This window comes from Limulus polyphemus, unplaced genomic scaffold (genome assembly GCF_000517525.1).
Source record: "Limulus polyphemus unplaced genomic scaffold, Limulus_polyphemus-2.1.2 Scaffold79, whole genome shotgun sequence".
Lineage (NCBI taxonomy): Eukaryota > Metazoa > Arthropoda > Merostomata > Xiphosura > Limulidae > Limulus > Limulus polyphemus.
In genome coordinates this window covers 738,689-761,179 of record NW_013665689.1, presented here as the reverse complement: position 1 = coordinate 761,179, position 22,491 = coordinate 738,689, and the positions used below count along the sequence as shown (strand labels likewise).

Below are 22,491 nucleotides of genomic sequence, written 5' to 3'. Positions count from 1 at the left end.
GATACGGTATTTATCACAAGTAGCATGATAAAATTGTATGAAGTTTTATCATAAAATTAATACCCGTTCACTCAAAATTGTTCGTCTTAAGTTTTGTTGATACGGTATTTATCACAAGTAGCATGATAAAATTGTATGACGTTTTATCATAAAATTAATACATGTTCACTAATATCAGCGGAAGTACGTTTACAATACTTCTTATGTTGACTTCAAACGATGAAAGAGAGAGATTGGGATTATTAATTTTGTATATGTAACAAAACACGTTGCTTCTATCAAAAATTGCTTCTGCATGTAGCCAAATTTTTCGTCTTAAGTTTTTTTGATACATTAAAGAGAGAGAGGGAGAGAGAAAAGAACAATTAGTTGAAGTGGGAAACAAATAACTGCGTCGCTAATCCATATCTGCTTTTCTCCCTACCCATAAAGTGGACTTACTCCGTCACCACAGTAACGATTTAAAGTAAACGCCGAACACGGTCCAGTCTTCACAAAGCATACGGAAAGGAAGAACTCCGCATCAGTAGATCACCCAAACAATACCAGCCATCCGAAATATTGTAGCTTATACTGTAGTAAGCTCAATAGCTTTTGTCAAAATAAAATGTAAAATTATATAGAAGATAAAAACGAAAATGAAATGTATCTTTCGATATCGACCACCGTTTATTTTCTTGTTGGCGGCACTCTACCTACACATTGTTAGTAAGTACCCAATCTATTGAAAACGGTTTGTTTAGCATAATATATTGGTCCATGAATATAAAATAATAATCAAACATATATATATAATGCTATTAAAAATCAGAAATAGAAGTTATTCAGATGAGTGATCAGATGTTTAATATCATATCGAAGTTAGTTTTGATCAGCACTTGGTAAGTTTAATAGTAATTAAATTATTGTGAAAGCTATCATTTGTGAATAAAACGATTAACATTAAATTAAGTAAAGAACTGAAAGCATAAAATTTGGTAATTATTTTCTTCAAAATTCAATTTAAGAAATCATTATATTACGTTATCTAATCTAAATATAAGCTTATAGAGGAGATCAAAATACTTTAGGTTATAAGAGAACTGAATATTCATCTTGATCAAACCAGTCAGGTCGTGAAATAAGTGAGAATTCAGTTGAAATTGATGTGGTGTGTAGGAACGTGCAGATATCTTGGTAATGTGGAACTACCAGTACAAATAAGACAAATATTTTAAAGTACTTTTAACGCAAGAATAGTTATGTTAAACATAAAATAGTCTTTAATTACTAAATATCGTTTGCTATAAGAATAACTGGTCATGCAGAAGAACCCACTTTTTGAAAGCGCTCGAGCTTCTGAGTCGATGTTTGGACTTTCAAAAAGTGTAATCAAATTGTAATATTCAGAATTGTTGTTACACATTAACGAGCAGAAGAATAGTAAAACCAATACCTAACTCACTTTGTATATTTGTTTGTTTTCTTCAATGCTTTAGGCAGCTACTTTACATTAGTCTTTGCAAGCATATACATAATATTCAAATATATATATACAAATGAGTCATAATATAGAAAAAAAAACATGAACGACCTGTATGGAATTAAGACATGATAAATGTATTTTGTCTATAAAATGTTAACTTAATTCATTTGATCTGAGGCTATAATTTTATAAATCAATGGATTAGTGGATGTCTTTATACGAGTAAATAGCACTTATACCTGAGGCAGAGGAACATCGTCATTAAGCAACGCTAATGATAGAGGCAGAGTAAATTTACAAATTATTTTTTGCATATTATTCACGAAAAAAAAAAAGCACCATATAAAATATTTATAATAATGAACCAATGGTAATAAATTACCCTAACTTATTGATTTATATAACTATGCAATTCTTTTGAAAATTGACGAATATATATAGAGATTATATTACATCTAACAGTTAAGACACTAATGTTCATTTATTTCTAGTTTTAAATTGAAGAATGCTAACATTTTTAAGTCTCTGTTCCAACACCAACACTAGCCCTAATCTCATACTGTACAATGAAATATGTTTTGTAATAAAACCACCGTAAAAAACAAAACAAAATAAAGACGTTTGTATTGTTATATGAGCGTAAACCTCCACGTCTGTACTATTGGTAAACATCAAAGTGTCAAACCATGTTTTGTTTGTTTCTGGTACTTTAATCAACAGGTTTTGAGAATTCACGTGTCTTTTGTTTCAATAATTTCTCTAATTTAATGCCGGCACAGTAAAACACCATTCTTCATCAGTCGCTATGGGCAGAAACAAAACAGATTATTCTCGCCTTATATTGTAACATTATGAAGTAGAAACTAAGGATAATACAAATTAATGTATATCCTCATTTTTGGGGTTAATTATAGTTCATATTTAATGTCACTGTTTAAGTGAAGCAGTTGTCTGCATAGTGTCGTTTCGTCAAAAAATCCTTATGGATTTTAAAACCTATTGGAAATGTATAATATGTATAAAGATGACATAGGAGAAATATCGAAAAAATTTAATTAATTTCTATATCTTTTGTAGCAGCTTCATCTAGTACTCGTGGTATTCAAAAGAAAATGCCCTTAGTTTGAAACATGATGGATATGTGTACAAAATTGGTTTCTATCAGCTTTTCAAGAAACACTTGAAAGACATTTTGAAAACTTGAATATCCTATTAAATCGAATAATTAAAAACCTACACTGTATAAAATATCAGAAAGTATTTACAGTCTTATGAATAGAGTAAATACAGATCGAAAAAAAAATGTTATTTACGGGTTTATAGCTGAAGGTAGGCTTTTGGGTTAAAATCATTTCTTGTCAGCTTCATAAGAAAACTACTGACAACCTCGGAAAAACAACAACATATATTTACTTTTGGACGGCGGTTTGTTGAAAATAATGTATTATGCGGTAGATTTTTCTACACTAAGGCTTGCTATTCACTCTGTACATCATTTAAGGTAATTATGAAATATTTATTGTATTTGTCTTATCAAGTCAATAAGGTCAATTTTTTTGTTTTTTTACATCTATATAGCTCTTAAAATAGGATTCTCATTGTCTCAGCGGTAACTTTGATGGCCTATGATGCTAAAATTCAGTTTTCGATACCCCTGGTGGCCATAGCATAGATAGCGGGTTGTGTAGTTTAGTGATTAGCCAAAACAAAACAAAAATGTCAAAAATAAATAACCCCTTTATGTAAAAACATTTATATGTATCTTATATTGAAGAATTAAACTTCGTTATCTCGATTCGTCAAAAATGTATGAATTAGAATTGGCAAGTCAACTTGACCTCATATACTACTATGTTGCGTTTGTACATATCAAACAATTTAGTAATTTTCCCTAGTATAAGACACGAGTTGAAAACTCATATTTTTAACTATATAATAACTTATATAAATATATATTAAGTTTTCAAACAGTATACAATAATGGAAATCTTTAGAAAATATAGCTTCGTTTTTGGAGAACTTAAAAAGTAAACCGTTTAAATGAATAATTTTGACTACTTTGATAACATTATGCATCAGACTTCGTATATTTGTGTCAGAGGTCTGGAACTTGGAGTTGGCGGGTCGGGTTCGAATCCGTGCGATACCACTAAATATTCCCCGTTCTTTAATCTGTTATAAGAGCGATAATCTCTCTATTATCATGGATGATAGGTGTTAGTGTGTTGCTAACTGGCTGCCTTCCCCTTGGTCACTAACTCAAATTTAGGGAGGGCAGAAAATTGAAAATTTTGTACTTTTAAATTTTAGATTTAAAGCTGTATAGATCTTGTTTTTAAAGAAAATAAAACACCTTTAGAAAGACGATTTTCATCTGTAAACGTTAATAATTAGTCTTTCTAGTGTTCGAAATAACATAGAGGTAATTTAGTTTACTACACACTACACTTTCCCGTGACAGCAGTATTTCATAAAATATATCTGGCAATAAAATACATGGTTCGTTTAACGAACAGTGACACACAGTCACGTTGTACACCCCTGCAGAGTGGTGTTAAGAGGTAGATATCATTTTTTTTAAATCAAGTAGTGGTGAAACAAATACCTTTGCAGAGAAACATCATTTCTAAGACGTTCACTCTCCAGCTTTGATATATTATAAAGTTAGTGTTGGCTCCTTCAAAAGATATTTTGTTTCATGTGTGATACAGGATATATGATGAAGGTTTCTCCTTTAAAGTTTTCAGTAATAAAATATCATGCAAATCGATACACAGTGCATCCTAATGTCATTTTTAAACAGAAAAAAAAAGCTTTTAGTTGATCAGGTCAATTGGAAAATGTGTAAAATATTTTATCTCAGACTATCAGAGTAAATGGTTACAAGTTTTATTATTTTACTAATTTCTATTCCTATAAATATGATATCAATACTACGGTGCTCTTACATTATATTTTCACTCTGTTAAGTTTCAGGATGTTATTGTTAGTAAGATTGGTATATTTGTGAAATATTTTAATTCTAAAGTACAATAATTTTTTTGCGTTAAAAAACAGTTACTCAGAAATACAACAAATAACCCAACTAGAGAGAAACCTGAATTGGAGGAGTATATTGGAACAAATGGTAAAGCTTGTTTATACGTTATGACAACATTTTTGAAGTTTTGATTGTTTGTCGTGTGTTTTCGATAGCAGCTATTCGCCAAAACGAATAGATACTTAGCGTATAATGTTAGAATTTGACAACGAAAATTACAGCATATATTTGTAAAAAGTGTATATAAAATTCTCATAACTTTGACATTAGCGTAAGTTTTCTTCAAGATATAGATATTGCCAGTTAAAATGATATGAAATATTTTTTCTAAGACGTATAAATCAATTTAAAACAAGCATGTTTATCTATACTTCTTAACAAATCCTATCTGATCAATGTAAACTGCTTTTAGAGAATAGCAAGGAATCATTCTGATGCATTAGTATTTGTTCGTTATTTCTATATACATGTTTGAAAGTATATCTAAAAGTTGTTTTAGAACATGCTTGTGCAAACTTTGAACTAGTAAGTCTCTACTGCTAATGCTTATCTTTATAATTCGATGTTTATTTTTACTTTTTGAACGTTAGCCACTACAGCTAGTGTGATCTGGTTACTCGTAGGTTAGGATTCAGCATGTATGGTGCTTTGGCACTGAATATCCCAAATATAACTACCACAGACCACTGTTTACACGTGCGCTGTTAGTTTCTTGTTCTAGAAATCTACTCAAGAAAAGTTGGCAATGGATTCTATTCCAATAACATCTATATGAGTTAATTCTGCACTTAAAATCTAAAGCTAGCGTCAACCGGTATTACACAAGCTAGGTCTAAATAAAACTTTCTATTTTGATTGTGAAAAGCTTAGTTATAATCATTCGATCAAATTATATCTTATGGTGGTTATTTCGTGAGTTTTTTGCATCCGCCTATAACGGTGCATTTTCATAATATAAAAAAGCTAACAAGTCTAAAAATATTATCAATATATTTAATACTTTGTAGTGCTATGTTGTGAATATCTATATACTAGAAAAAGTTGGAGAAACAGTAACATTTTTCAAAAAATGGGAGTTTATTAGAAATATAAATGTTAGAGTAAATATGTACATCAACTTGTTTTTACTAAATTATACAAATTAATAAAAAAGTTACATATATTTGTATATATCATAGATACCCATTTCTAGGCGATGGAAAACTGTACCACAAGCAAGTTTTTTGTTTTTTTCATAAAGGATAAATATTTAACCACATAACAAATGCATTTTTCGTGCACAAAATTGGTATTTGTCAATAAAAAGAGCTAAAGTAACAGAGTTACAGAGTTTTTTGGAATGTTTCTGGTGCCAATATTAAACATTGCTTAAATGCCCCCTAGGACTTTCATTGTTCCTTGAACAGATGAAACATCTATATTCGAGAAGTGGTTATTTTGAATCGAATGAGATTCTCAAAACATAAACAGCCTGATTTAGGTTCAACAGTCATTCTCAGGTATCCTCATCTTTCATGGCTGTGATATAGGAGTTAAGCTTAATGGATTTTCGTTACCTTCTACTGCTCATGGCCTCTGTGTAATAATGCCTTGTACAAGTTAGGTGTAAATTCTTATGAAACTACAGAATTGTAATATATATATATATATTTGAAATTAATGTTACCTTAACAATCTACTTGTCCTAAAATAATGAAATTTCATCAGAGGTATAATTGAGAAACGTATATCCTATTCTGGAAAATGTGTACATTGTACAGGATTTTTTCAAAAACTGTCAACGAAGGTATTCAATATTCTCTCCATCATTCTCAATCAGCATATGAAGCTCATCCCTAAATGAGGCTTCTGTAAGCATCGTCTATTCTAGACAATGATCACCGAGTCTTGCAATATCCTGAACACTAACCCACGTTTCATTCAAATCACAAAAGCCGTGTTGTTGAAACAGAGAAAATAAAATAAAAGAAAGTAATTCTAGATGGCAAGGGAAACTATTTAGGTATGCAATGTAAGAAACGTCTTTTAGCATGCCCAAATTTTCTTGAATAAAACTTTATTGCTTGCGGTGATAATTGCCTTCTCTGTTACAAGTATGTTTTTAATATATAATACTTTTAAATATGGGAAATTCTTTTTCAAATCGCTCAAAAATATGGGAAGGGGGAGCACTTCATAAGACGATATTTGAATTATTTTGTGGTCAGTATTCTCCCTTTAAGTTATTTTGTCGCTACCAGAGTAAGAATCTCATTTGTCTTCTGTTTACATTAGTTTATCCAGACTATCGATACCTAGAGCAGCCCTAAAGAACTTTGTCTACTGAATAGTTTTTATTCTTTATTCCTCTTTGCAATGGACATTATCATCACATGTTCTAATGTCCCCCATTTCTGGGATTAAAATTCATTTGGGACGTAAGGCAACAACACGAGTTTTAATTTTTTATTTTTTATTTTGCGACAGTAAACCTCTTTTGCTTCAGAAACTTATCGGCTTTTACCTTGTTTGTTCTTTTAAGTTTCTTTTTGTTGTATCATCTTATCATTTAAAAGAAATTTCTTTTGGAATATTAATGAGGCAATCAATGATGGTATTTGATGCTAATTTTCAGTGTTAGTAGTTTGTAACGTTTATACATTTTTTATAACTCTAAAAGTTATTTTGAATAGTTACCACCACGACATAAATATAATAAAGGGATCCGTTGGTTTGGTCATGTTGCAATAAAAGAATAACAAAATTACAACAATTGGTCTCACTGTTTTCTTATTAAAAACGCCCCCCCCCCCTGTAGCACAGCGGTATGTCTGCGGACCTACAACGCTAGAATCCGGGTTTCGATACCCGTGGTGGGCAGAGCATATATAGCCCGTTGTGTAGCGTTGGGCTTAATTCCAAACAAACAAACAAAATCCGCAGCTCTGCACTTTAGCCAATAGTCCCTTGCATAATTCAAATAATTGGGCTATTTAATTTTTATAAATCTAATGTTAATAACAATGTGTTTCTAGATGACTGATGAATTTTTCTAAAGTTGAAATATACTTGCTTAAACATATATTCTACGATAACTTCATTCTGCAACGGCTTCACTATGTTATTTAACCTCACCGACTTATTAAAAACATAAACAATAACTTGTGTTTAGAAATGAATGTACAAACTCGGTTCAATCACAACTTGGTTGTAGTAACTACTGATAACCTCACTTAATATACTGTACAACATAAAAATATCTGTTTTGCGTTTGTTTCTGCTGAACGCACGACCCATGTTCATATTTTATAACTGTGAGTTTCTATAAAAAAAAATCCTAATTTTTGCCCTTCTAATATTTGTCATAATAGCACTTAGTAACTGTCATAGGGAGAAAAATATTTTAAACATTTAGAAAGTCAATAAGAAAATGGTGTATTAAAATGTGAGTTATATTAAAATATAAATTACAATACACATATCTGATTACATTATCAACCTGTTGTTCTATTGGTCAAGCAGGAAGATGTGTGATAAACTACATCATTGGAATTTGAAAGGTAACTATTTAATGAACCAGTTATACTAACCCAAAGTAGCACCGTTGTGAGTTAAACCTTACATTATCAATGGTGTCTTTTTAGAAACATGGTTGTTTGTTTTTCCCTCTTTTCATTCTTTGCTTCAAGATTTCATTTAGAACAACTATCTTCCCATACCAGACCCCATGTGGTGAATGGGAGTTTCAAGCATAGACAATGTGAGATTTAGCACCTCTGTCTACTTTTAATCTGTATTTTATATTTTAGCTAGTTTTATTCAGCATATGTAGCTTGTGAATGAGGGTTAAGGGCGATAAGTGTATATCCGTCGCCACGTAGTTTCAACTTCTGCAGATGCTTCTCTTATTAAGTTACACTTTATCATCTTCAGGTTGTAGCTTGGTCTCTAATCTTCTTTCACCGTCCTTTAAATGTGATATTTTTATTTATAGCCTATCCGTCTAAATTCATCTGTGCATTCATATAACCTATTGTAGCCCTATAGGTTCTTATGATAGAAGCATGTTTACATACATAACTGTTATTTGACAAGTGCACTACAAAAAAAAAACAAAAAACATTCAGGATGTTTATCTGTTAAATACTATTTATCTAATATATGTTTAAGGTTACGTAAGTCACCAATGTGTCGGTTGGTCATTCCTAACGAACATAAGAGAGGTTGTACCCTTTTAATATCACCTGACCTGCCAGTTGAAAATGTCGCTATTTACAGCTACATAGAATTTACAGCCTTGCAGAAGCCATTACAACAGGAAAGCAAAAGTGACAATGTAGGTGAATGGCAGAATAATGGATAGCTAGAGCGAAAGGAACTAACGAACTTTCTTGACTAACGAGTTATGGAGCAACAAAATGGAAATAAACACATGGTATATTCTGCATACTAGATGATCTCTTATTCGATGGTTATGTGGCTACAAGCTAGTTCTGTTATTTAACCTTAATATAATGATTTATAATTTCAACTTTTACTTAGTTGATATAATTCAGCCTTAGCATACTACAGGAAATTAGCTTTACCAAGTGTAACATTTCTACGTGAAGCAGCAAATAATTTTAGTTTTTTTTTTAAATTTGTATTTGAAAGGTATGTATTTTTCTAGTGTTTCATCTTTTCTATATTTGCAACAGTATGATATTTTACAATATTGTATTTCGCATTTGTTCGGCAAATTAGAAGTTACTGTCGACTGACTTTCATGATGAATTTTTTTTTTTATTTCGTGATTAGAAAGTAGATGAAACAGAAGTAGTTGGCAAATTATCATAATATAAGTAAAACTTTACCTTTACAAAGACTAGTAATTTGTGAGTGGTGTCGACAGGTGATTAAGAGAGAGACAGATTGCAAGATTGACCAAGAACAAACGATGTTTCCGTTCCAGTCGTCAGAAAGACGTTTGTCCACACGGTAGGTTGATCAGTCGGGAGCCCAATAAGTCGTGCTCAATAAATTGTGCGTGGTCTGTTAGCGAGGGCTATGATTAACCCTCCTGTCACGCAGAAAGACCTGTAGTTGCTGAACACGCATAAAAATGGAGAAACAAAAGTATAACTACCATTGGCAGCAAACCCGCAACAAAGTGCAATGTATGGGCACGCTAGAACACACATAAATAGTATAAAATAGCTTTTATATAGGTGCTATATGTCAAACTTTACCCTCTCTCTCAGCAATGTACTAAAAAAAAACAACAGTCACTAATGTAAGTAAGAATGAAAAGCAATCGAAAGTCTTTGCGATTTACTGCATGCAGTTGTTGAATATAATTAATTTTGTACGTTTTTTAATTAATCAAAATATACAGTAAATTTTCTTATGTAAAATTTTGAAAAGTCAACCAACGTTTTAGTATTTTTTTTATATTTAACTCAGCTTCTTGGGTGCTTTATTTCTTTTCTCTACCACGCAATGATGTAATAATGCGTACAACAAATTGAAATGAAGAATTTGTACTCGATGTCTAAAAGCTGTAATATTTAGGAGAGTTAAAATAGGGATTTATAGTTTGAGGAAATAATGTCAACACTACGTCTCAAACCTTAAGCTTGTTTGTTTAATTTTTTGCGATTGCATTTTCACTTTAAGCTACCTATCTTGTTTCTGTAATTTCTTGAAGACCCCTATTTCTCCCTTTTTAAATTAACAATTTTTAATAATCTTGTTCAATTCGCTTCACTTACAAAATTTTCGAATTTTCAATAGCAGCATTTTATGTGATTATGAAACGCTCATAGATTTATATTTGTAAAATTAGGTATCAAAAATGCATAAATCGAAAGCAAAATTGTAAATATCTCAGTCATTTGTCATTTAGTTACTAAACTGAGTTAAGTAAGGGAAAAAATTACAAGATGAGGATATATAATATATGTATTTCTTTTGGCCCCCTCCCTTCCAACGGTGGCTCACCAGTAAGTCCGAGGACTAAAACATTAAGATTCGGGTTTAGAGATCCTCGGTGGACCAAGCACAGATTGCCTGTTTGTAGCTTTATCCTTGAAAACAATAAAAAACAAAACAAGTTCTTTGAAATAAACTTTCATTTAACATAATCGCTTGCTTTCTCTGAAAATCAAAAATACAAAAACCACGAAAAAATCAGTACTAAAGCTTTAAATATAGAAATAAAATCAGAAATTCGATCGACAATAACTAAAATTATACGGAATTTGAATAAGTAAAACATTAACTGGGGATTATTTGCCTATTTCAAAATTAGGTAAAGTTTAGTCCCAAAGTAAATTCGATAAGTTTTAATTGAAAAACAAACAAAAACTAGTCTGCACAAACTAGTAACACTGTTTTTCATAATAGGTTTTTATTCACAGAGTAGCAAGGGGGACAGCACAGGAAAATGAATAGAGGCCTTTGATATTTTACATAATGTAATGAATTTTCTACAAATGAAGCCATAAACGATTTCAGATATATAGTTTGTCGTGCAAAATATACTGTTCTGCAAGCTATTTTATTATAAACAGATTAATAAATGTTAGTATGATGAGCTGTTTATCTGACAGTAACTCCAACAGGAAAATATGCGTGTTAATGAAAAAACAAAACAAAGATGAGATTTTTCAAGAACTCTACAACAGTGGAAGTGGAAACTAGGGAGTCTTGGGGGAATAAAAGTAATTTACCAGTAAACATTTGTAAGAGTTTAGATTTGTTTGTTTATTGTTAAACTGAAGGTTACACAATGGGCTGTCTGTGCTATGCCCAACAAGTGTGTCGAAACCCGATTTTTAGCGATGTGAGCCCCCAGACATACCGCTGAGCCACTGGGGAACAGTAGTTTAAGACATTTTCTCCTTAACTAAATATATTTGCAAAGTGATTCTTTCAATAAAATGACTGAGGTTTTTACAGATGTCAGGTGTATTATCCACTCAACTGGTTATCCCCTAGTACAATTTCAATCAACTAAATATTTGATTTTTTTAAAGAGGGATATGTAGGTTTTGCTTACTTCTATGCTAGATTTACTGAACGTATCATCAGTTATTATGATGTAAAAGGCTTATTTTATGTTTATTTTTTCATGTGTGGATTATATCCAATTATTTCACTATTATATCAATTTACCGTACAATTTTCTTCTTTGGCAGGATAAGAAATTGTAGATAAATCAGTATGATGCTTCTGCCCATATTTTTGTTTCTCTAATATTCTGGATTCAATATATACACAATATGTGCTGTAAATATTATTTTTCATCTCCACTGGGTCTTTAGGTGGTTGGGTACTAATTATGATCATATTTTGTAATGGCTTTTTGAATACTGATCTCAGATTATGTAGTTTTCAGAGATACCTCTAACATAGGTAGTTATTCTCGGTGGTTATCTTTTCTTCATCAAATTTTCCAGACGTCCATTGTTAACGAGGGTTGTAGACAGCAGCAAATTAGTAGCAGACACGTAGAATAAAACTAGTTAGTAATTAGTATCTGGATATAATAGATAATAATAAATTAACTACTAATTAATAATTAGATTTAGGTAATTGTATGGGCTATTAACTATGACTATAACTATTTCTATGAGCCATAAACTAATTTCAAATAGATGTATTGTTCATATTGTATTGTAAAAAGTAGATAAAATGTTAAAGAAATGATACATGCTGGTTCTCAGTTTAAGTTAAAATTCCTAAATACCCAATTTGTTTTTTCTGTCGTTTAAGCTGTGAGGAGAGTTTTTCGTATCCAATTAATGGAATAATTAAATTGTGTTTGTATAACTAGTGAGAATGGTTACACATATTAAAAAGATTTTCTGCTGGAATTTGAATAAATCTTCAAACTATTTGGCGCAATCAAGTGAAAAAAAATATGTAAGAAAATGGATCCATTTACCATATTACTACTTAAAACATTATTTTGTTGAGAAGTTTCAGAGTTTCAAATCTTTTTATCTAGTTCGACTGAAATTTTGTTCTTGTAAGAAAACTGGATCACTGTCTGAATAAGACTGTCGTTCGAAATTACGTTTTATGCCCTTAACATATCTATTCGATTTGAAAGTATGACACAACATACGGAAATCCTATTTAGTTACTGAAACTAACGTCACGACCTTAGAAACTATGATAGGTGGAATCTTCATTGTAATAGAATTTTTGATTTCATATTGTAAAGAAGCCGTGCTGTCAAACTTTGCATAAAGGCATCTACTTTTCTTTTTTTTTTGAACATTAACTGTTTTGACCTAAAACAGCATTAATCTCACCTGACAGATGCTATATTATTATATCCACCTATTTCGCTAGTAATGTATGGGCTTAAAACATTTATCTATCCGATTGACGTTTGAAAACGAGATAAATCATATACACCTTAAATATTTAGGTTTTGTTAGGGTTTGGCATCCATCGTTTCGATTATAGGCGTAAGTGATATTAGAGCATTTGAATTACTGAATTATATATGCAATCCAGAAACTTGTCACGTCTGTGAAAATACTGCAATGTTAGACAAATAAAGATATTTCATTCAGTTGGGTGTTTCTGGGAAGAAAAAAGTAATAATGCATGACTAATGAGAAAACTTTTTATTTGGTTGTCTCAATTATTTAAAATTTCTTTATGAACAAATTTATTAAATTTATGCTCATTACATCATAAATTTCTACTTATGTTTTCGCATATATTATTTTAAGTTTTTAGCTGCCTAAATTACTTTCTGTTAATCAAAGGATTAGGTATATGCTATCTTATGTAAACTATAACAAACGAAAGAAACCAATTTCTTTTAACAGCGACAACATAATTTACAGCCAGCAAATTAAAGTTGAACTTAATTCAAGAAGTAATTTTAACTTGTTTCCCTAGTGACTCGCCATTCTAGTTGGTTTTTTTTTTTCTAAGCTGCTACATTCGAAAAGATGTTTAGTGGCAACATGAATCTTACAGAGTTTTTCTCCCAATAGCTTCTGTTTCCTAGGAAAAAAGGAAACCGTAGGATCATTGGAAATTTCGTCGGAGGAAAGAATCGTTAGTGTTTGAAAAAAGAAAAAAAAAAAGAAATGTTAAGATACGCAAAAGAACGAAAAATGATTAAACATCTTAATTTGTTAGTGTGAATACTAGGCTCGAGATATCTATGAATAATGGTGTGTGAATCCATATATATATATATACATATGGTGGGAAACATTTTTCAAATCCATTTCAAAGCCTTAGAGGATAAAGAAGATGTAGCTTGCAAAGGCCTAATATAAATTACTAAGTTAAGCACATTAAGCAGGAAGCGATGTACAATATAGTTATAAAAGAACTGAAATACGTTTTTTTTTTAAGTTAAGTATGCAGAAATGTAATTCTTTCTTCAAATGGATTTACTGAATTTGTTCTGATCAAAGATTTTTTTTAGCTATTTAATTTTCTTATGTTGAGTGATTACGCAATGATAAACATAGCCTATAATCAAACGAAAAACTATCAAATCATCTGGCAGATACTGTAGCGCCCACCTATATATTTGTGTCTTCTATTTCTCTAAGGGCAATTAATTTGATTCTTGATGAATTGTTATGTAAAAGTTTCGAAATCTTGATCATGTTGACGCGAAATTGTTCATCTATGAGATATATTATACCACTCAAGCATAGTTTTCGCATAGAGCTACCCTAAACTACACATACACGTACAGTTTTAAGCTGCTAGACTAGAGGAAGCTAGTAAACAGAACTTGTCGTCAACTGTTTAGCTACTCATGTCTGACAGAATACTGGAATTATACCCTCACTCCTATTACGCACTCTCGGCCCCCAAAGTGCGTAGCGCGTTTTTTGTGGTAGTCAGCCGCGAACATGAAATCTTTGGATTTACAGTCCGAGTAAGTTAACTGCTAGACCATGCCCGGTTCAAGGTACTTCATGAAAACAACTGTTTAATCATTGTTTAGATGGAAGCGTTACTTAGGCATATGCAGCAACTTTCAGCTTTAATGTATATTTTTTTTTGGGGGGGGGGAGAGTTATTGACTAATTAGAGTGGATTAATGCATTAGATACACGTCATTGTTCTTGAAAGGCTAACGGCTATGCCGGATTGTCCAGATAGTATTTAAATAACCTAGTTCAGCAGTGGATTATTAGTAATGCTCTGATGTTAGTCTTATACAACTATTCATATTTTAACAACATAATTTGTTTCGTTTTGTCAATTAATTAGTATTACCGATCAGTTGGGAATAAAATAATATTCCCAGGGATTATAACTTAGATGTTGTTTTTATCCTGTTATTCAACTCAGACGGAATGAAATTGTTCTGTTTTAGTTGTATCATCTTGTTCAGATGTAGGTTTTGTAAAGCTATTAAATTATAATTTTAATTGTGTTATTATATGAAGATTGAATTGTCAGAGCAGATATTGTTTACTTAACATTGATTATATTGCTTTGCAGTAGAGTAACGAAAAAAAATCAGGTTTTATTGTCTGGTACTTTAGTTAATATAAAAGTCTCCAGATGGTGACTTTCAACTGTTGCGTCCAAATTGAATGATTCCTTACTTTTTAAACTGCACTAAATAATAATAATAATTAATTTTATTGTGCAGTCCATGAAACTTTGTACCAAAAAGCGTTGACTTAAAAAGAATTGTGTCAAGCGGAGCTCACGCTGTATATTCAACTTATTTATGGAGAGGATGAAGAGAAACTATACATTTGTTGACAATTACTAAATGAGACTCTTCTGGTTTTTAATTAAAGACGTAAAAACTAAAGTGAATATTGGGATCGTAGGATGAAGATAATATAAGTGTAAAGATATAGCGGGTGATCAATGTGGAAGCGTAATGATGCCATACATTATCATATATGATACTTGACTGAATCACCACATCAATAGTTTATTCTACATACCAGGTCGCTTTCATGTGTAAAAACGAATGTGGTAAAGTTACACCTACTATTGTGATAAGCAAATGGCCTTTTATGAATTGGTGAAATATACGTCTCGAAGCCAGTTAGGTGCATTATACTTTGTACAAAGTTTTACAGTTTTTGTAGACAAAACTCAAACAATTATACAGTTTTCAACAGAGCATTTCCATTATATAGTTTTCTGTAAAATACAAAACATTACTAGTATTCACTTATACATTTACTGTTCTCGCAAAGCACAATGAATTTCTCAAAATTATTATTACTCTCTTCATTTCTCAAAATCAATGTCAAGAAAAAGTTGAAGATAATCCAAAAAAAAAAGGTTGACAACCAAACTCATAATCGTAGCTACTGTAAATCATACAACATTTCATGGTTTCGTTAGATTTGTTAACTTGCACGTGTTGTGTATCTAAGAATTTAAACATCAACAATCTGAAAAATATAATGTAGTTTCATTCTCTATATATATTTCTTATAAGAATAGGTAACAACGTACTATTCTTCAACGTAAGAAAATATTACTGATTGCAGATTTGTCCATCAGTCTGCTTGTCAGGTGTCTTGACTTTATTAAATTCACGAAAGGAACTGACTGAACCAATTTCGTTGAAATTTGATAGACCACAAAATTGTTAGTTCAAATGTATAAACAATCGAATAACAGACGTGAGTATGACAAACTTTTCACTTATTATTATCTGAAACCGACACTAAACGAAGGTGACATTTAATGCTGCGCGTATTCAATAAGCCTGCATAATGAATAACACACACGCACGCCGTCCCGCCATCCGCTAAGAAAGCATCAAAATAAATGGCACGCGAGGTTCGAGTACATTTGCTAGTAATATACTAAAAAGCACAATTTGTGTACCTTGCCATTTTGTATTATAATAAAAAAGGAAAATGAGAATATTTTGGTCAGCTTTATCACTAAAAGAATAAGCTATGAAAATGTACTAATGTGTTTATGAAAAGCTATTTTACATATTAACAACTAATATTTCCTTTCCAAAATCGCACTTAGGCACTTTTTTTAATGAATGTTATTGTGAAATAGTAATGTAAAGCATATATCTGTTAATATTAATTTGCAAGTCAACGTAGAATTCGTGTAATTTATTTTCCATTAGAACAACTAAACACACATACATATATACAAAATATATGTTTCCAATTTTTCTCTCTAAAATAAAGTTGTGAAGCTAGAGAATAGATTTGTTTATTTCACTGGAATATCCTTAATGATCTATGAAGCTAGAGAATAGATTTGTTTATTTCACTGGAATATCCTTAATGATCTATGAAGCTAGAGAATAGATTTGTTTATTTCACCGGAATATCCTTAATGATCTATGAGAACTAACACATCCTTATTAGTGTATTTGAACTTCATTAGAACAACAAATTACATAGTTTAAAAATCTACTTATTGTTACTTTTTTGTGAAAGTAAATTAAATTCACGAAAGAACAAGTAATATGTCTTTGTGACGATATAATTAACACTATATCAAGTAAAAATGGCGACGATATAACTAACTCTATATGAGGGAAAAGTAGCTAGAGAATAAACAATATGTGTAGATTTGTTGTCTTTTGACTTAAAACCAGCCTCAGTTCTGTCTATTAACACCTATTATTTCCTTTTCAAAAGGCCCCCAGTGTCACAGCGGTATGTCTGCGGACTTACAACGCTAGAAACCGGGTTTCGATACCCGTGGTGGGCAGAGCACAGATAGCCCTTTGTGTAGCTTTGTGCTTAAATTTAAACAAACAAACAATTTTTTATTAACATGTCTATCTATATTAGTTTATATTATTTTATTAAAGTATCACAGGAGGAGTTTTTGAAATAGCATCAATTTAATTATTAATCCGTTACACCTAAAATATCTTAACATTTGTTTTGTAATTGAATAATGTTTATTCAGTTATCCATATTTTCTTGAGAACAATCAAATAACCATCAGATAAACCCTTTTCTTATTATAGTATAGCTTAGGCCTATCTAATGGTCTTTATGAAAAGCTAAATTTAATTCAGATAAAGGAAGCATGTGGTGTTACTGTTACAACACTGCTATAATGCTACAAAACCATTGAAAGGAATTATTACGACCACTGGTAGAAATCGTGAGCACGTGACACCCTTTGCATGCATATCTAATTAATAGCAAATTTACAGTTATAAGATTTGAGCTAGATATATCGACCTATGGCAGAAAATGTTATCTTTCTTATGTTTCTAGCAGTCAAAATTATGTGAATTTCACATACATAAGATAACCTTTATTACATTTCTAATCTTCCGATATTTTCAAAATGTCAAGAAAATTTATAGTTTTTATTTACCCCACTAAATTTACGAAACAAAATATTCATTTCATTTTATAAAAGTGTAGGATTTATAGCAAAATTTACATTGATTACATTAATTAATTACAGTAATTTACATTACTGACAAAAAAGAATCATTTGGTCTTCAATTCTCTCTTGTACACCTAACCGTAACAAAAACGTAATTCAAATACACCTTTTATTTCTCACAAAATCATCCAATACCCTCTTTAAACTCCTCAATGTGCTGATCTCCACTACTGCCAACGGAAACTCATTCTATGAGCTAATCATCCTATTATAAAAATAAAACTGTCTTAACTGGAGCCTAGACTTTCTTTTCGATATCTTAAACTTGTGTTCTCTCATTCTTTTGATCTTCAGGGCACAGCACAAATAAATCATATGCCCTTATCCTCTCAACCCTCTCGTATACTCTTGTAAACTTAAATAAGATCATCTCTTACTTTTCTTTCCTCAAGAGAAAATTAGTTTAGAAATGTCATTTTATCACCATAAGATAATCTTTCCATCTCTAGAATTATCTCAGTAGCTTTTCTCTGAAACTTCTTTTATAAGTTAATATTCTTACTCAGATAACGAAAATAAAACTGCACACAATATTTCAAGAAATCTAACTAGTTATCAGTATAAAAAAGTAATTACCTTTTTTGGCCTTGTAATCGATATGTATATAAATAAATATATAAGTATATCAGTTTTAGTACTAGCACTATACCAAGATCTTTATTCACTCACGCTACTGAATAGATTCTAATCTATATTAAATGCGTGACCACAATTATGAGAATACAAATGCCTAATCTCCCACCTAATTTCCCACTTACTATAATTAAAGACCATTCGCTAACTATTTGTCTAACTTACCAATTGACCTAAAACCTTCTGTACTAACTACCTACATTCTCGATAGAAATAAAATTACCAACAGTTTAATTTATTCAGTAAACCTTACATATTTGCCAATTACGTTCCAACCAATACCAGTAGTGTAAATGAGAAAGAAATAAAGGCCCAAGCACTTACCCCTGACGCATTCTTACTTGTAACAATGGTCCAGTTTGACTGGACTCCATTAAAGTACTTTCTCAATTTCTTTCCCAAAGCCACCCTACAATGCCATTAATTAATTTTTCCTCGACAGCTACTAGTGTGATTTTCTTGGCTAATAGTTAGTGTGTCGCCTTATCAAAAGTTTTTGTTTTTTTTAAACTGTAAGTACAGAAATCAATACCATTTCCATCATCAAGATAACAGGTAACATCCTCAAAAAATTAACATACTATTAAAACAGACTTCTATTTAGTGAAGCTACGTTGGTTCTCTTTTTATTTCATTAAATGTTTCAAAACTACAGAAGTAAAACTAACTGGCCCAAACTTTCCTGAGTAAATTTTCTCATCCTTTTTAAAAAGGAAAGTGACATTGGAAACTCTCCAATCCTCAGAGACCAACTCATTGTCTGTTGACTTATTAAAAACGAAGGAAAAAGGCTCACATATATGATCTTTGAACTCATTTAAAATCCTTGGTAAAACATTATCTCGTCCTTGCATTACCAATATATTAATATCTTAATGATTCGGATTAATTCTAACGTCATTTCTTTTAAAAACAGACGAGACAAAACATTTAATTTCAATCATCTCCTAGCTCTCAACAAACATCTTATCAGAAACATTTTTTTTCAAGGACCCAATTTCCATCTTAACATTTTTTTAAACGTGCTATTAATTTTTATGCGCATATGAAAATGTGATTTATTATTAAGCAATGCAGTTAGGCTGAATAAAAAGGCAAGCCACCGCAGAAAGATAGGCTTTATTGGATAATTCTTGTGATTAGTGATGATTAATTAAAACTTGTAGATATGGAAAACTGGAAAATAATACTTATAACTGCTTTTGTAGGAAAAGTAAACATAATAAGTATATTCTTTATACAAGTCCAACGTGAATTGTAGAACGTTTGGAGAACAAAAATTGTTATCATAGTAAGCGAGTGATAAATATTTGCCACGAATCTTGAAAATAAATTCTGTAAATGTTGAAACCATTGAATCTTATGAAATAGTTTAAATCTTATGACAAAAACATACTAAACAAATCGAAAAAAAGCTGTAGTAAAGTACTACTTTCCCAAACAAAAGGTATATTTTTAAGTGCATATTCATTAAAAAGTAACAGTTGTCTTTTAAAACTTGGCGAAATAAATAGACAAACAATCCCCCTAAATTCCCCTATACAGTGAATATAATCGAAAACATTTTTAAGGGGGAAAGTTTCAAAACTACCTGAGCTAAAGAGGATTCATACATGCATTATGAATTCACGGCTTATGAAAAAAAAAGACCTAGAGATTTTCAAGATAAAATTTTACTCAGAGAAACGCAATTGAAGAAAACAAAGTGTAAGATAATTAGTCATTTTAAGTTACTATGCTCCACCAAGGCTGACACTACGCAAATATTCCATTGTACAGTTTTGCGCTAAAAAACAAACTGACGGAAATATGACTTGTTAAACACAATCAACTAAATAGATCATTAAGCAAACCCTAACAAAATCATTCGTACAGTTGAGAAACTTGCCTACCTACATATCTATGGTTTTCGATTTAATTTTATAAGCTGATTCGTTTCTTTTTGTTATTGTTAAATACAAAAGTATACAATGGGCTATGTGTGCTCTGCTCACCAGAGGTATCAAAATCTGAATCTTAGCGCCGTAAGCCTGTAGAGTTACCACTAAAGCACTGGGGGCTTATAAGATGAAAATAATTGCCTGTCTTTAAATGCGAATAGTAACCTAGATCACCACGAGAAATTGTGGTAAATTAAGTGAATATTTCATCTATAGATGGCGTATCATCAGCTAGGAGACACATATACTTTTCAAAGAACTAGATACAAGATGCAAAACATAATTACGTGAAACGAATACTTCTTTCAATATCTTATTATTGTCATGAAATAAATTAGTTCAAATAACCTATTTTTAAAATTCATAAAAATATTTTTAATGTATTTGAAAGACACCCTGCTTCATTCTGTCAATAGATAACTCCTTATATTTCTGAACCTAGAAACATGAATACAAGTAAAGCTTTAACAAACGACAGCACTTGGAATACGAATGTCGTTTCATTACTTTATGCCTCGAATATCGACTTCTAAGTTATTATTGCTCACTATGGATTAACATGTCAAAAGTTGTGACGTTTGCTTATAACTCGACGATATACATTTTCATATATATATATATTTCTTTATCAAAGGTTCCAGCTGTCAACGTCTTTTTTTTTGCATATAACCAGATTGAATTTCACAGTCTCTAAAGAAATTGAAAATTAAATAGAACGTGTTTGCAATGTAAAAAAACAACAACAATATTTTGAGGCAAAATTACAAATGTTTGATTTAGTACTTTGTGATATCTAAGGTATGTTTTTCTTATGTGACTTATGACCTATCTGTGTAATGAAAAATAATAATGGTAATTTTTAGGGCATTGGGTAAAAATACTGAGATAAACCTTCATGCAAATTTGCTAAGTGAAAATCAATTACACTGTCACAACCAGAAACGACTTGCTTCTCCTTGCACGTGCAGTGGCTTTCAGGAGACTAGTTAGAATAAGGATAGGCCTGTCAAAAACATCAATCGCGGGAAGAATAATAAATCAAACAAGAAAATCATATTCAATAGTAACTAATAAGTGCTTCATAAACAACAACAACAAAATAGACTAATTAATTATATTTATTTTATTTGTTCAAAGAAAATAACACAACTGTATGTAGTTAAAAAGTACACGAGTGTTTACGATTACCTGACGATTTTATTTATTTATTATTTTATCATGTTCTTGTCATTCATTTCAGAACATTATAATATTTTCAAAATATTCTTAAATTTTATTACAGTAGCTATAAACACTATAAATCAGCAGTTTTAGCTACTAATTTCACTCTTTTTAAAGATTTAAGTATTTTTTTCCGAGATTAGATTTTCAGTGTAAAAAAAAAAATAATTAGTGAATTAAACAGAATATGTTGCATAAACGTAAACCTAATAGCCGTACGCTTCAAAATCATTATTTCATTAGTAGCTCATTCACTTGGAAATACGCCTTGTGGAGATTGTGTTTATTTATGAACTGCCAAATATTTCTTTACGTCAATAAGTTTAACACATTAGAAATTATAACTTAATTTCCTTAAGGCTAAATTGTTACCACTCTCAGAATGCCTTTTTTTTTATCAGAACAGTTTAAGTGCCGTACCTATGTAACAGAGATAAGCTTGTGATTTTAAACTTAAAGTATATCTCAGCGATAACTTTAAAACACTCTTTAGTTGTGACCTTAATCAACTCTTTAGCTATGACTTTAAAATATTTCCTAGTGATGGCTTTAAACCTGTGCCTTTGCATTATTGTACAAGACCTCAAACAAAACTTTGATGAAGACATAAACTAGTCTTTGATAGTGAAATAAACCGACTCATCATTGTTGACTTAAGAAACAAATGTTGACTGTGGCTTTAATTTCTTCGTATGTTTTGTTTTTGGAATTTCGCGCAAAGCTACACGAGAGCTATCTGCGCTAGCCGTCCCTAATTTAGCAGTATAAGACTAGAGGGAAGGCAGCTAGTCATCACCACCCACCGCCAACTCTTGGGC

At 30.9% G+C, this 22,491-nt stretch overlaps 1 protein-coding gene across 1 annotated transcript in view; it reads left to right on the top strand.

The window, feature by feature from the left end:
* The first annotated feature begins 514 nt into the window (after window positions 1–514).
* LOC111087890 overlaps window positions 515–22,491 on the top strand; it is a 152,474-nt gene continuing 130,497 nt past the window's right edge. The window contains exon 1 of the mRNA XM_022396183.1: window positions 515–708. Within this exon, the coding sequence (XP_022251891.1) occupies window positions 639–708 (70 nt within the window). The 5' untranslated portion in view covers window positions 515–638. The remainder of the gene's footprint in view (window positions 709–22,491) is intronic.